The sequence below is a fragment of the Schistosoma mansoni genome (genome assembly GCF_000237925.1).
Source record: "Schistosoma mansoni, WGS project CABG00000000 data, chromosome W unplaced supercontig 0115, strain Puerto Rico, whole genome shotgun sequence".
Lineage (NCBI taxonomy): Eukaryota > Metazoa > Platyhelminthes > Trematoda > Strigeidida > Schistosomatidae > Schistosoma > Schistosoma mansoni.
This window is the reverse complement of record NW_017386021.1, coordinates 515,436-529,794: the sequence shown is the minus strand read 5'-3', so window position 1 is coordinate 529,794 and position 14,359 is coordinate 515,436. Positions and strand designations below refer to the sequence as shown.

The 14,359-nt window shown below is 36.8% G+C and overlaps 1 protein-coding gene across 1 annotated transcript; it reads left to right on the top strand.

Moving 5' to 3' along the window:
- Positions 1-2,653: 2,653 nt before the first annotated feature.
- Positions 2,654-12,910, top strand: Smp_028360 (tubulin epsilon chain, putative; the record flags this gene model as incomplete). Its single annotated transcript, XM_018790990.1, has 11 exons — positions 2,654-2,678; positions 2,720-2,793; positions 2,831-2,926; positions 2,958-3,073; positions 3,115-3,236; positions 3,271-3,337; positions 3,367-3,651; positions 5,325-5,462; positions 7,009-7,056; positions 7,928-8,102; positions 12,600-12,910. The coding sequence occupies 11 exons, from the start codon at positions 2,654-2,656 to the stop codon at positions 12,759-12,761; spliced, it is 1,308 nt and encodes a 435-aa protein (XP_018645781.1). The 3' UTR covers positions 12,762-12,910.
- Between the last annotated feature and the right edge of the window lie 1,449 nt (positions 12,911-14,359).

Below are 14,359 nucleotides of genomic sequence, written 5' to 3'. Positions count from 1 at the left end.
CTAATACTTCTTGATTAACTTGTGTTATTGCTGGGATTACTAGTTCATACTACAATTCAAATACTTTAAATCATCACAAATAGTCATTCGGTAAAACACATTGGTAGAACATTTCACATATCATCACAGGAATAAACAAACAGATTCCAGGATTGATGAATGGCCTGAAAGACAGGCTTCTGACAAGTAACGGGTTTACTTAGCTTTTTGTCAGTAACATTCATACAGATAGAATGGATGCTATATGGGTTTTCAACACCAACAGTACAAGACCTCGAAATAAAAAATAACAGATCGGCAACTAATAATTCTCTTTCCGATCACATTAAAGGATGAAATAAAATACTTATCGGGTGTGTATGAATGAATGACGATGCACGAAGTTTCATGTGGAAGTACTTAACAGGTCTTAATTCAAGAATAACCAAGATCTGCAATCTTATAATCAAATCAGACACGGAACTGCCGTTTGATATCACCACTGATTTGTTAAAACTCCTAGGAACAGGGTTGATATATAAGTCCACCAGTGAATTGAATGAAAAATGTCATAGTATCCCTTAGCACAACCGATTCGCTCTAACTTTAGTACAAATGATAAAAACTATTGTCAATAAGTGGGCTCATAAATATGTCTACTAGTAAATGCCTTGTTTGGTTGGACAGTCGTATATGCAGCCAATGTAAGTACTCTCAATCAGCATTCTCTACTGTTATCACAGCCCAGTTTAGCCACGACTAGACCGATGACCGAAAGCATTCAAATATTCATAATAGTTTTATGTACTGAGCTCAAACACATATGTTAGAAATGACACATGAAATTTGTCCGTTATTCTTCTTATTGTTGCCCATCAACAACTTAAAAAACAAATACTGTGACCCCTGCTTTCATACTATTTAAAATTTCGGAATGTGATGATATGTTGGAAGAGAATATCAAGCACTTACGATAATATCGGTCCATCAGTTTGCTTTTAACACTTAAGAAATGATATCAGTTTCTAATTTCAGAAATAAACCAAGGAAAATAATTCCTGAACACAAGGAAAACCACGAAATTCAAACGAAGACATCTTGGATCGTAAACCTTAGTCAAGGGAAATGCTATCCGGACTACACATTTGAAAAGTGAAACAGCGTGTACGCTCAAGTGTGTTCGAGGAGTGTTTATAAGGTTAATGACAAAAATTTTGACGCTCCCCATATGAAGTTGTTACTATTACATTCTGATGGTAATCGAATATAACAATATCAGTTTGACAGCCTGCATCTGTTTCCGTTCACATTGTATTGCGAAAAAAATGAAGACGGCTGACCTTAATAAAGAGCAGAGATATGCCATTCATCATACATAGAGGAAACTAACAGATACAGCTGCATCAAAATAAGGAAATAAATGATTCTTAGAGATTCATTAAAAACCCTTCCGTCCTCTGGCCGTGGTTAACGAAGAATAACGAAGTTGAAAATACTAGTTATTCAGCCGTCAGTTAATTGAAAACTCCCGCAAAGAATGCTTATAAGCAATGGAATTACTAAACTAAGATTATAAGCAATAAGGATGACCTATAACATCACAAAACCCTGTAGGTATTCTTCAGAATGTCTAGTTAAATTCACATTTATTGAGCCTAGGATCAAATATATACATTTAAAAATTCAATGAAGTAGGTTTCATTGTAAGTCTTCTGTCTAATATTAGTCCCTCGGTTGAATCAGCTGTTTCTAGTGCATATTTCAAAAATTATCACGATCTTTGTCACCTCATATCGGTAACTACTTCCTATCTCTCTTGTTTCCGTTTCCGTCTCTCCTCTCATTTTTTCAATTCCATCTTCCCAAGCTGTCTGCGACACCAAATAATTGTCTTATTTACTTGTTCTTGAAACAATCGTCTCCCCTTAGAACTCAAAGTACCACTTTATAATCGTACCATTGCAACCAACCAACGTCCTACCAGGGAGTGTTGAAGCTCCTGGTATCCAGAAACTTCACTACCCTGAGACAAACTCACTCATTCAACCAAAAGGTAAACAAGTCCACAAATAACATCCAAACTGATTGGAATTGTTCAGTCGAGTAACTAGACTACCAATAGTTGGACATGATCAAATACTTGGAACTGTACCGAAATAACAAGAAGCGAATGGAAAGAAATGAGTCGGTTTATACAAGTTCGTGACAAAGTTTTGATACATTGAAAGTGTTGATATTCATTATCGTCCTAAGTATATTGAGATGATCTAAGAAGGACCTTTTGTTACTCCATGAGATTCAGGAAAACATCTCATATCTTTTTGTTAGCACTTTTTTCATTCTTGGGTGTCTCATATTAGTAAGCTCCCATCCAAATATGTCGGCAATTCTTAGCTACTTATCATATGAGATCTTTAAGAAGAAAACTCTGTCTCTCGAATATTCATTTAAACACTTTAACTAGCACCACTACTCCAGTCCATATACAAGTTAGTGGTAGGGATACTGGTTACACATTGGATATATTGTATGCTGAGATTGCTTTCAAGGTCAAAGAGAGGCGGTCTTGGCTGTCGCGTCGTTACCATCGTTACCTTAGTCAGAACAACAGTGACGGATACAATGTCTTCTGAATAGGAATGTGTTTGTGGGTCTGATTGCAGTTTGTACTAAAATGACTCAGTCAGTCTTCATACAAGGTAACTATTGATAATCACTCAAATTCGATTTTGCTTTGTAGTAGGTCAGTGTGGTAATCAAATCGGTCACCGATTCTGGGACTTAGCTCTTGCAGAACACGAGATTGCCAATAAAGTAAGTCATTAGTGTACACTTACAATCATGATATCAGGGATGCCTGCACGATAACTCATTCTCTTCGTTTTTTATGAACGGAACGAATAACAAAAGTGGTATTCTGCCTAAAATTTCTGGCCTCAAAGCTAGAGTAACTAAAATTCTGAATTACAATCTCGAAGGCTTTGCTCGTAGATATGGAAGAAGGCGTTGTCAATGAGATGTTAAAGGGACCATTGAAAAATATTTACGATTCCAGTTACCTGATCACTGATGTATCAGGTTCCGGAAACAACTGGTATTTCACCTAGCTACTAAATGTCTTAACTTTGAATTCAGGGCAGTGGGAAACTTGTATTACGGCCGAGTACACCAAGATGCGTTGTGTGAAGCTCTAAGAAAGTCTGTAGAACTTTGTGATTCTCTCCAGTGCTTTTTTGTCCTCCATTCAATGGGCGGAGGTAATTAAATGGTTTGTTCGACTTATTTCTGAAGGTACTGGTTCTGGAGTTGGTACTCATATCTTGAAGATTTTAGCTGACGAGTATCCTGATGTATATAAGTAAGTTTAAAATTTTTAACATAAATCAGAATGGACATTGCTGTGTTTCCTTCAACAGATGATGACGTTGTCACTTCTCCGTATAACACAGTTTTGGCTCTTGATCAGACCACTGAATTCGCTGACTGTGTGTTGCCTATTGATAATATGGCTCTCTCAAATATAATCGATAAAGTTAAAAATGTTCATTGCAACTCTAAAGGAAATGTGAATGAGAGTACGGGTTCAGCAATTTGTCCAAAACATATCAAACCATCGAAACCTTTCGATGACATGAACAATATTGTGGCTAATATGCTATTAAATCTCACAAGGTATGGTTCCGTCCCGCTATGGCTGTCATTTCTTGGCATTTTAAAATTCTTCTGACATGTATTTCTGTAAAGTTATTTATAGTTGTGATAACGCGTACTTTATGTTTTTTTGTGTTCACACTTGCTAAGAGAAGTAGCAATATTGAATTCTTTTTCGGCGTCGTCGAACGTCTTTTTTAGTTATCATACGTTTTGATTCCTGAAGCTACTGTGTTTGACAAAATAATTTCTTGACGAGCTAGTGTAAACTAATTGTTTTTGTACGTCTAGATTTTGGTTCTCGGGGACGGTTCTAGGTCTCTGATTGCATTTGATAAGCTGCTCGGCTACAGTTTCCCTGTTAGCAATAATACAAGTCTAGTTTCTTCATTCCTTTGTTTTATCAATAGGTGTCATATCAAGCGTAGTATGAAGACTAAGAGGAACAGACTAAGCTCCTAATAATTACACAATGAAAGAAAATTCGAATATCAGTAAATATCAATGGATAAAGTAGTGGAAAAAGAAGGGGCAAAGGCTTAAGGCGTAACTTTGAAAGATAGTAAACTGCCAAGTGTGACTCCATCTTGTCATTATGTTGTCATGTATTGTTTAATCTAGTACAGAACATCCTGCAGGTTTCTAAATGGTTGTCCGACGATAACTTAAAACATTTTACTAATAAGATTAATGCTCTCAAGTTGAATTTGCACGCGCGTTTATGTTGCGTTAGGAACAATTCAGAAGGTAGCATACTGAGCTGCCAACGGACTGAATGAAGTGTGGCATAGGATTTAGCCACGTTTCCTGAGTAGTTAGATTCGTGCCCGACCTCATTAGTAGTACACCTTTACCACCGTTTGTTAAGTTTCTAAGGAGGCGATGGCCAAAAAGTACACAATTTATCTGTTGTGTTGTATGGGCACGGATCCACATGACCTAGCTTTTGGGTAGAGTGGATTTAGAACCATTCTCTTATTTCTTCAGCGACGCGAGATCCCTTTGAATCGGCATATGTTCACACTTGGTGACTCTTTATCGTTTGACATCTCCAGCATAAAGATGAAAAGGTCGTATTATGTTCAATTCATCCTATATCAGTACACTCAAACCCTGTGGTAAACTGAATTCTTCTTTACAGAATAACAGATTTTTCTGATGAAGCTCAGTCAAGAATTAAATTTTTTGCCTTCATTGATGATCTGTCTTATGGCATATTGACCTTCAGACCCATTAATATATTTAATGTGACCAGACAAAATTTCATTATTTAGTTCCTCTAAAATATTTTGCTTTAGCTCTGCTTATCACATTAGGTTTACTTTTCATGATAACAAGTAGAATACAGTTTTCACTGGTAGTTTTCAACGGTTGTTGCACACAAAGTCATATACAGAGAACGAGAAATATAACTAAAGTATTATATTCATACTTGATGAATAGCATTGCTGTGATGAACCTAGTTGTGGAATATTTGTGTCTACTATTCGGTGATATCCTCAGTCCTAGTAGATTGCTCCTTAAATTAGTAATTTTGAGGAAACTTTTCATTATTAGAGATAAATAGTGACATGTGTCCTAGTTCTGTCAACAAAAACATAAGTCAAAAACATACACTAATGCACTATCATGATATATTTCTGCAACGTTTCCATGAAGTATCTTGACATTTTTTTGGTGTTCAATTTATTTAGCTCTTCTCGATTCGAAGGTACCATGAATGTTGATTTAAATGAAATCAGTATGAACTTAGTTCCGTTTCCTCACTTACATTACCTGATTGCTTCACAAAGCCCTTTTTCAACCATCTCTCGCATATCAGCTCCTAGAAAGTAAGAATTAACACCTATTTCTAATATGTGTGTGGTTTTATATATATTCTCATGTCATCAGTTTTGTAATGGAATCCTCCAGTAACCAAAATCCTAGTGTAGATCAACGAACTATTGAATCATATTTTGCCCATATGTTTGCAATATCATGTCATATATAAGTCAGTAAGTACACTGATTGTCATAATGAGATATAAATCCAAAAACTGATGCTGTAATAAAATGTACTTCAGGGATTACACACTCATATCACCACAAAACTTTTTAACTCTGTGAACTCTATGTGCATTGTAAGAGCTACTAGAGTTCTTTTAAAATTTTTGAAGAATGTGACTAGCACTGTTCCGTTCCTTTTAAAAGGATACATGAATAACTTGTAAAACTGACAAAAACTATGGGAAACCGTCATTAAGTCTAGGGCTTAATAAAATTAAACTTGAATATTATCCAGCCAAGTATTAAAATTGTATGTTAAAAACACTATGGGATATGAAATATACTCCAGTTCACTTGATGTACTGTCGTACATAAGTCAACATGGCCATGTAATTTAATAAAAATTCAGAAAAATCAGTCAGAATTCTAACGTAGAAAATTCATATGATTGTGGTCGAAGTGACGAAACTTTAAAAAATGTTTAAGCCTAAAATTATAGGTGATAGTGATCAGTTATTGATAGGGTTTTAAGAAGTTGGTCACACAAAATGATATGTTCAAGGAATCACTTTTTCAGTTCTTTATTTAAAACCACTAATATTTTTGAATTCGCGCTTTCTGGTTATGAAACAATTCATAAAACCGGCAATTTCTTTGTAGTTTGACCTAAAATAAATTTCTAATACAGTTTCTGAAACTTTTAGCCTTCACTACGATTCTTAATTGTATAATAATTTGTATATGTATTTAGTTTACACATCACTTGCTTTAGATGTATTTGATATTAGCTTGAGTTTTCAGTTTATAATTTGTTACTACCAAGTGACTTTTTAAGTCATATATACTATTTGTATGATAATGTTTCATTCTAAAAGTCTCATACTTTGACATGCAATGATGGGTGGAGTAGGAAAAAGTACGCTAGTAGTGACCAAATAAAGACTTACCATCAATCTACAAAGTCAGTGAATTATTTGAAATATTCGGTGACTTAGTTCAGAACCAGGTAGAGGCTCAGATACACTTACTATTCATTTTGCTCTAGATTTTAGGTCCTTCGAGTATTATTTTGGACAAACTCAAATTTGTGTCAAACTCTACATTGATTATGGCTAACTAGCAGACCACTTAATTGAAGTCATGAACAAGTTCATGATTTCAATGAAATTCAACAAACTTCTCAACCCCTTATGCTACTCTTTCTTTGACTCAATCAAAAAGAGTTATTTTATGTTTCTATTAATTATTTATTTTTCGTTAGTGACACTTTAGTACAAAGTTTATTATAGATTTATCTGTTGTTTATTTCCTTCTAAATTTAGTTCCACCAGTTTAAAATTCTTATTTATGGGTGAAGTTTACTATTTTTTTGATTTTGGTTTTTTTTTAGGCTCGACCAAGTATTTTCAGATACATTTACTAGAGATTATCAGTTAATGTCTACTAATCCTTGTAGACATGTTTATCTAGCAGCTGCTCTACTTGTTCGTGGTGCAATTAGTGCATCAGATCTCCGTCGAAATATTGACAAGCAAGTTGTTATGAAAATACTATGTTGAACTTTATATAAGAAATTTATACTGTGTCGGTTAAATCTCTTAGAATGGTAACATCTTAACCTTATTTAAAAGAATGTAATACTGTATATGTCAAAAGCGTTTTGTTTGTGATTGATAGTGTTAGTTTTTTATTTGTCAATGATTTCCCTAGGGTCTTAATCAACTTAACTGGTTCCGTTAGTAATATGCTGAAGCTTGTGAGAGTTAATCGACAGCTCCATATAAATTCACAAATCGTTGAAATAATACAGTTGTTCAGAAAACGTCCGTTAATTGCAGTGATCTCACACAATTTTAAGATCTAAGATTTTCAAATCCCTTACAAACAAATCTTGGGCTTCGTGATAATAACCATTAAATGTCTACTGGACTGTCCCTAGAAATACTATTGGGTCACACAACCTACAGAATATTGCTTTCGTAGCAGTTCGTGTTTAGCCTAAAAGCACATTTGAAGGAAACGTGCAGACTAGTGTATGACAAGAAACCTGTAGAAAAGAATAATAAGCGAAAATGTTGATCAAGGACTCAGTAACCACATAGGATGTACTTATATGAAATGATGAAAGCAATCAGTAACAATTAGCAATAACACAGGTGGGAAGTTAAGACATTACGACAATGGAAACTAGAAGTGCTATGGTGAGAATCTGAATCTTTTACAGCTATTAGAAACCAACTTTAACGCCTCTAGTTCGTGTAATAATGAACAAATCAACTTCTTTCTTTTTATTTTTGTTGTTTCGACAGACTTCAATCTCGCTTAAATTTTGTTCCATGGAACCGAGAAGGTTGGAAAGTTGGACATTGTTTAGTTCCACCAGTGGATCATAAATACTGTCTATTAGCTCTAGCTAATAACACTTCTATTCATGAATCATTCACTTTTATTTTGGAACGATTCTATAAACTATATAGAAAAAAGGTATGCCAGGATTGGTTTTTCAATTTAAATGGCTATTTCTATTCAAAATCATGATGTGAATTACATTTATTACTAAGGTAAATTACTTCATTTAGATCGTTTCTTTAAAAAGTCAAATAGTTTTCACCAAAAAGACCACTGAAAACCAAGTAACGCTGGATATGCCGTCAACAAGTAGTTTTAGTAGAAGGTTGGAATCGGCAACAAATACTTTACTATAGCACTAGACATTATTAATCATTTTAGACAGTAAAGTGAGTGAGTTTTTAAACCAACGTCTCGGTGGTGAAGTTCCCCTTGTAACATCCTAACGTTAGTGTAGTGAATGAGAACACGAGTGGGGACAATCGGATGTATTTGACACGAAAATTACAGACTATCTCAGTAAAGTCTGACAACCATACAGTAAACAGTTAATTTGCAAATTATCAATCACTTGACTCAATCTTGACCGTTCCTTCCGTAAATATCAGTTCCTCGTCTCCGATTATCATTGTTCATGCATTTTCATACTGATTGCGCTTCTTTCCCGTTCTTTCCTTCTCGACCTTCTACTGAAATACATTCAATGCCCGACCATCACCATATACTACTTATGTGGATATAAGTAACCCACACCACAGTAGTAGCGGACTAGGGTCATGATGGATGGTAGTCCGTAAAGAATCGAAAAAGTTGTTGAGCTCTTTTAGATATTCAGCTAATGACTGGTTATTCCAAATAACAATATGTAAAGCTTGAATACGGTTTTGAGCATCAAATTATACTAGCAAATGCTTCTGCTTAGGTTTAGACACTCGGGCAGTATCACAGCCTACACACAAATCAGTCAGTCAGCTACAACGTAGGACCAGGCACATATATGTATCGGCCCAAGTTGCCATACCTCGTTAGCACAACAAGATGAACACCAGATTCATAGAAGTAATTAATTTAGTGGTGGTAGTATATAAAGAACGGTTGCATATAAGGATATAGTATAGGAAGGAAAAAAAGTTATGAAGCAATTTTAATCTCATAGTTTAAGGGAAGATAAAGAGTGTATACACCTACGCCATTGTGATCGATTCTGAGCCATGTCACCCAGAGTCTCTAACCATTGGTTACGATAGTCACGCGGACCCCAACCAGGTAGTCTGCATCTGCCAACATGGCTCAGACTAGAAGTAAGTGACTTCAAGCACTGATGCCATGTTTTGGTTTGGCCGCCCCTAATTCTCTTCCAACCATCCCCTACACTAGTCAGCATTGCGCGTCGTGGTAATCGGTGTTCAGGCATACGTAACACGTGGCCCAACCATCTCAGTCGATGAAGATTCATGACCTCATCAACTGATTTACCATCATTCCCTAATGCCTTGTGTCTAACCTCACTATTACTGACCCGGTGATCCCAGCAGATGCGAGTAATATTTCTAAGGCATCTGTGGTCAAATACTAGTAACCTACGAGTATCTTCTACTCTTAATGGCCATGTTTCACAGCCGTAAAATAGAAGAGAGAAATGCTGCGCAGTATACTCGTCCCTTAATTGATAGACAGATATCTCGTCTTCGCCACAGGTGACGTAAGTTGGCAAAAGCCAAACGAGCTTTTTGAATCCGTGCTGAGATTTCGTCAGACACCAACCCGTTAGGGCTGATGAGACTTCTAAGATAAGTGAAGTTGTCGACGCGTTCGACTACTTCACTCCCTATCCTTAGTTCAGGTGTTGACGCAGGCCAGTCCTGGAGTAACAATTTACATTTGGATGGGGAGAAACTCATCCCAAACATCCTTGCATTATTACTCAGTTCTAACAGAAGACTGCATTTTGCCAGCGTCTTCACCAAACAGGACTTTGTCATCTGCGTATTCTAAGTTGATAAGTGAACCTCCTGGTAGGAGATCAATTCCTGAAAATTCAGTCGACGAGAGTGTTATTTCCAGCAACAGGTCTATAATGAAGTTAAACAAAAATGGGGATAGTGGACAGCCTTGACGTACACCACTTGAGGTTGTAAAATCATATGACAGTTCGCCATAAGCTCTCACTCGACTGGTAGTGTTCGAGTAAAGAGTAACTTGTGTGGCGTATATGTATTCGGTGCCCATTTGTACCAATATTTATATGTTCAAATAAATAAATAAGCAAATGCTCATACGCTCTTATAACAAAACAATTCATATGTAACTTATGTATTACAATTATTCTGCTTATGAATAGCTAGGTCGATCGTAAACTGTTTCCTATTTGTCGACATATATTAAATCAGCCTTTATTCGTTATCGAATTCTATGGGATTTAACTATCATTGTTGGGTTTATAACCTTTGATGTAAGTTTAACACAAGCTAATCGTTTGATTTACCCGACCTTGGGCATATTGTTTTGGTGACTTTGACAAATCATTGTAGCAAAACTCTGGGTATATTTTATCAAAGCACAATACAATAATTAGATTTGCCATTTATTGTATGTGTTATGTGAGAATAGTAGTAACAGCGACGTATCCGACCTAATTTACTAACGTAATGCCCTGTGAAGTCAACACAATTTGTTACGATATCATATTGAGTGCAAGTAACTAATAAATTCAACTTCTGAACATCAAAACCATAAATAGCTCACTAATTACGAGCTAGACCGCTTTAACCGCGGGTAGCAAAATTTGTTTTGAGGTGCTTATCAACAATATCATCCATCAAACACCGTTCCATCTAATTTTTGTTTTATGCCTCCAACAACTATATTTGAAAATAACTGATATAGCGACGTTATTTTCAGGATCATACTCATTATCATTGGCCGTCAGTCCGCTACAACGTAGGACCAGGCACATGTATGCATCGGTCCAAGTTGCCATACCTCATTAGCACAACAAGATGAACACCTAATTTATTGGCCGTACCTAATACCTGGATGCAGTGGGTAGAACATGGAGGTTTTGATGACACAAACTGTGTGTATCTTGAATGCTTGTTCTTTGAGGCCCTATCATTGTAGGCAGGTTGGTTGAAGAACGGTAAGATTAAAGACCAAAACCCAGGGCATGAGGGCGAATTCGTATTGCTAGTCTTAATGTACAGAAGTGTAACGGCAGTTTGGTGTTCGCCCCAAACACTTGGGATTTACAGCGACGTTGCCTTTCCAGAATGGAAAGAAGGATAAAAGTGATTCGCCTCACCTTGATCCACAGTGCTAGAGGTATTCACAAAAAGACCATGTGTGACTGACACCCAGTAGTCGTCCCTTATGGCTTAATATCATGCTCCCAGGTCAAGACCACTAGTTTTTTTTGCAGTCTACCAAAAAAGCATCTCCCCATGGTATGGGCAGCTAGGAAGTGGCAATCAACATAATTTATCTAACAGCACTCGACATTACCTTGATTGCATATTAACTGTTTACACGGTATAAAAACTAATTTTTAAGCTCTGTTTAGTAGTAAAATATTAAATCTTTAAAGTTATTTGGAATATGTCGTCCTGTGAAGTAATATGAAATTAATGTAGAAAGTACATTATTCCAGTGCAGTAGATATAAGCCGATTCCTATACTACTCTTTTCCTACTATAACTGTTTGCTGGAAAATCCCTGTTGTTTCATAAATTAGCCACTCAATCGTGTCTATTCGGCTTCCTGCTTTCTTCTTATTTGTCTGATGTAACAAGAGACCACTAAATGTCAAGATCCCTCTTCCACTTTCAACACACCCAAATTGAACTGTTGTATATCATCAAGACACTGTTTATGGACACTTTTTTTCTCAATAGTTACTGTTCCAATGATTAATAGCTTGCTTGTAAATTATTTTACGATCAATCAGTACAAGCCTATGTGCTTGACTTTAGGCGACATATTTTTAGTGTGAGGGCTAGTAACACTATCTGGCCGTTCAAAGTCGAAGTAGGCAAAGTGAGGATGAAAGCTGCGATCTAATATAAAATTGTCAAGCCACTAAACTATCACACCAGTAAACACTACATGATATCAACAACCTTTTTAATTATCAATATGAGGTCGTAGTGTTTGTCAAGTTCTTGATTGAGACCATGAATCGATCGATGTTAGATCACCATTGAAAACCTGGAAGCTCTGGATGACCGTTACGTCCTAGTACGAGACTCCTCAGCAGCGCGCATCCATGACCCCGAGTGCGGGACTCGAACCCAGGTAGAGATGGGTGTCTATCTCTGGCAATGGTCGCGCGAATCGTCGACTGGTTGAAATTAGACATTAACGCTGTGGGATGTCAAGGTCAAGCGTTCGCGCGCAAAACCGAAGGTCCTGGGTTCGAATCCCGCGTGCAGGGTCGTGAGTGCGCACTAATGAGGAGTCCCATACTAGGAAAACGGCCACCCAGCGCTTCCAGGTTTTTAATAGTGGTCTAACATAGATCGATTCACGATCTCAATCAAAAACTTTCTTAATGCTATGAAATTCTCTAAATTTACTTGTTTCATACGGCTTAAAATCTAATTAAAGTTAAAAAAGAACATGTCGGTTTCATTGCAGGCACATTTACACCATTATACAACTGTCGACGGTTTCGATACTGGCATGTTTGATTCAAGCGCTAATTCACTTCAGGAATTAATAATTCAATATACAGATTTTGAAAGACAGGCTAATGGACAAGCACTACCAAATTTACCACAGTTAGAGATTATGGATTGAATTAATTCCCGATTGTAAATGCACTTATTTTAGCAGAACTATTTCTTACAGAAAGTACTTTATCGCATTTATTAGCTTTTATGTTATTCTTGTATATCTAAAGCTTGTATAATTTGTGCTTATTCTTGTAATGTGATCTCTATGTTTCGAACTTCCTCGTTACGTCTTCAGACGATAATATAATTTAATCTTAGTAGAAAAAACTGCCAAGTTTAGATGTACTTAAGTTATGATTTTCATGTCATAACAAGAAAATAACTAGTAAAAAGTGTCTTGTAGCAAACAAACAAAGTTATTGACTTGTAGTTTCACTTTTCGATTGATTGTTTCATCCATCAAGAAATATTGTTTTCTATATGTAGCATAACTCCGCCTGTAGCTCTTCTAGAATAATTGCCGGTCCCTAGCCCACACAAAGAAGGATCGTTGGGCGTGGGGTCTGCAAATCTTCCCGTAGAAAATCTTGCTAAAAAACCGCTAACCAGAAGAAATAATTCAAACCATTTGAGCTCTGCCCTGGGATTTGAAGGAAGAATTGTGACGTTTCATGATAAAAGCCGAGATTCTACGGAAGTCACGAGGCCAATGCCCCTTCTAACAACCAGAGCAACAATTTTTATAGGTACATGGAACGTCCGAACAATGTGGGAGACCGGGAAGACCAGTGAAATAGCAACGGAAATGAGGAAATACAAATCGGCAGTACTTGGCACAAGCTGGACAGCAAAGGCTAGATACGGAAGAGATGCTGCTGTGCTCCGGTCACATGGATCTCACCGGACCACACCACGGAGAACCAGATAGATCATATTTGTATCAACAAGAAAATCCGAAGGACAATGTGAGACGTGAAAACAAGAAGTGGATCTGATATAGCTTCAGATCACAGCCTGGTTGTGACCAAGATGAAACAAAAGCTAATGAAACACTGGACAAACAGCAGTATAAAGGTTCAATACAGCCTTCCTACAAGATACAAACAAACTCAAGGAATTCAAGATAACTCTCAACAACAGGTTCCTAGTTCTACAGGATCTACGGAAAGAAGAAATTACGATGGAGGACAACTGGAAAGGTATGAAAGAAACATTAACTTCAACGTGTCACGAGGTTCTGGGTCTCAAGAAGCATCATCATAAGGAATAGATCTCTATGGGAACCCTGAACAAGATTGAAGAAAGGAAGAACAAGAAGACAGCAATTAACCACAGTCGAACACGAGCAGAGAAAGTCAAGGCACAAGCAAGTGAAGAGGACTATTAAAGTCAAGACAAGCAGAAATACATGGGAGAACTACTAACGACGGCGGAATAGGAAAGAACTATATGATACGAAGAATAAACTAGCAGGGGGATATAGTAAACCAGAGAGACTGGTCAGGGAGAAAGAAGGCCATACGAGTACCGAGATTCAAGAACGGATAGGTAGGACACTTTGAAGAACTCTTGAATAGACCAGGTCCACTGAACGTTGAAGCAGCACACACAGACCTTAAAGATATCACACCACCAACGGTCGAGGAAATCAGGATGAGAAAATGAAGAGTGGGAAAGCATCGGGACCCGACAATATACCACTTGAGGTACTGAAGAAACGGC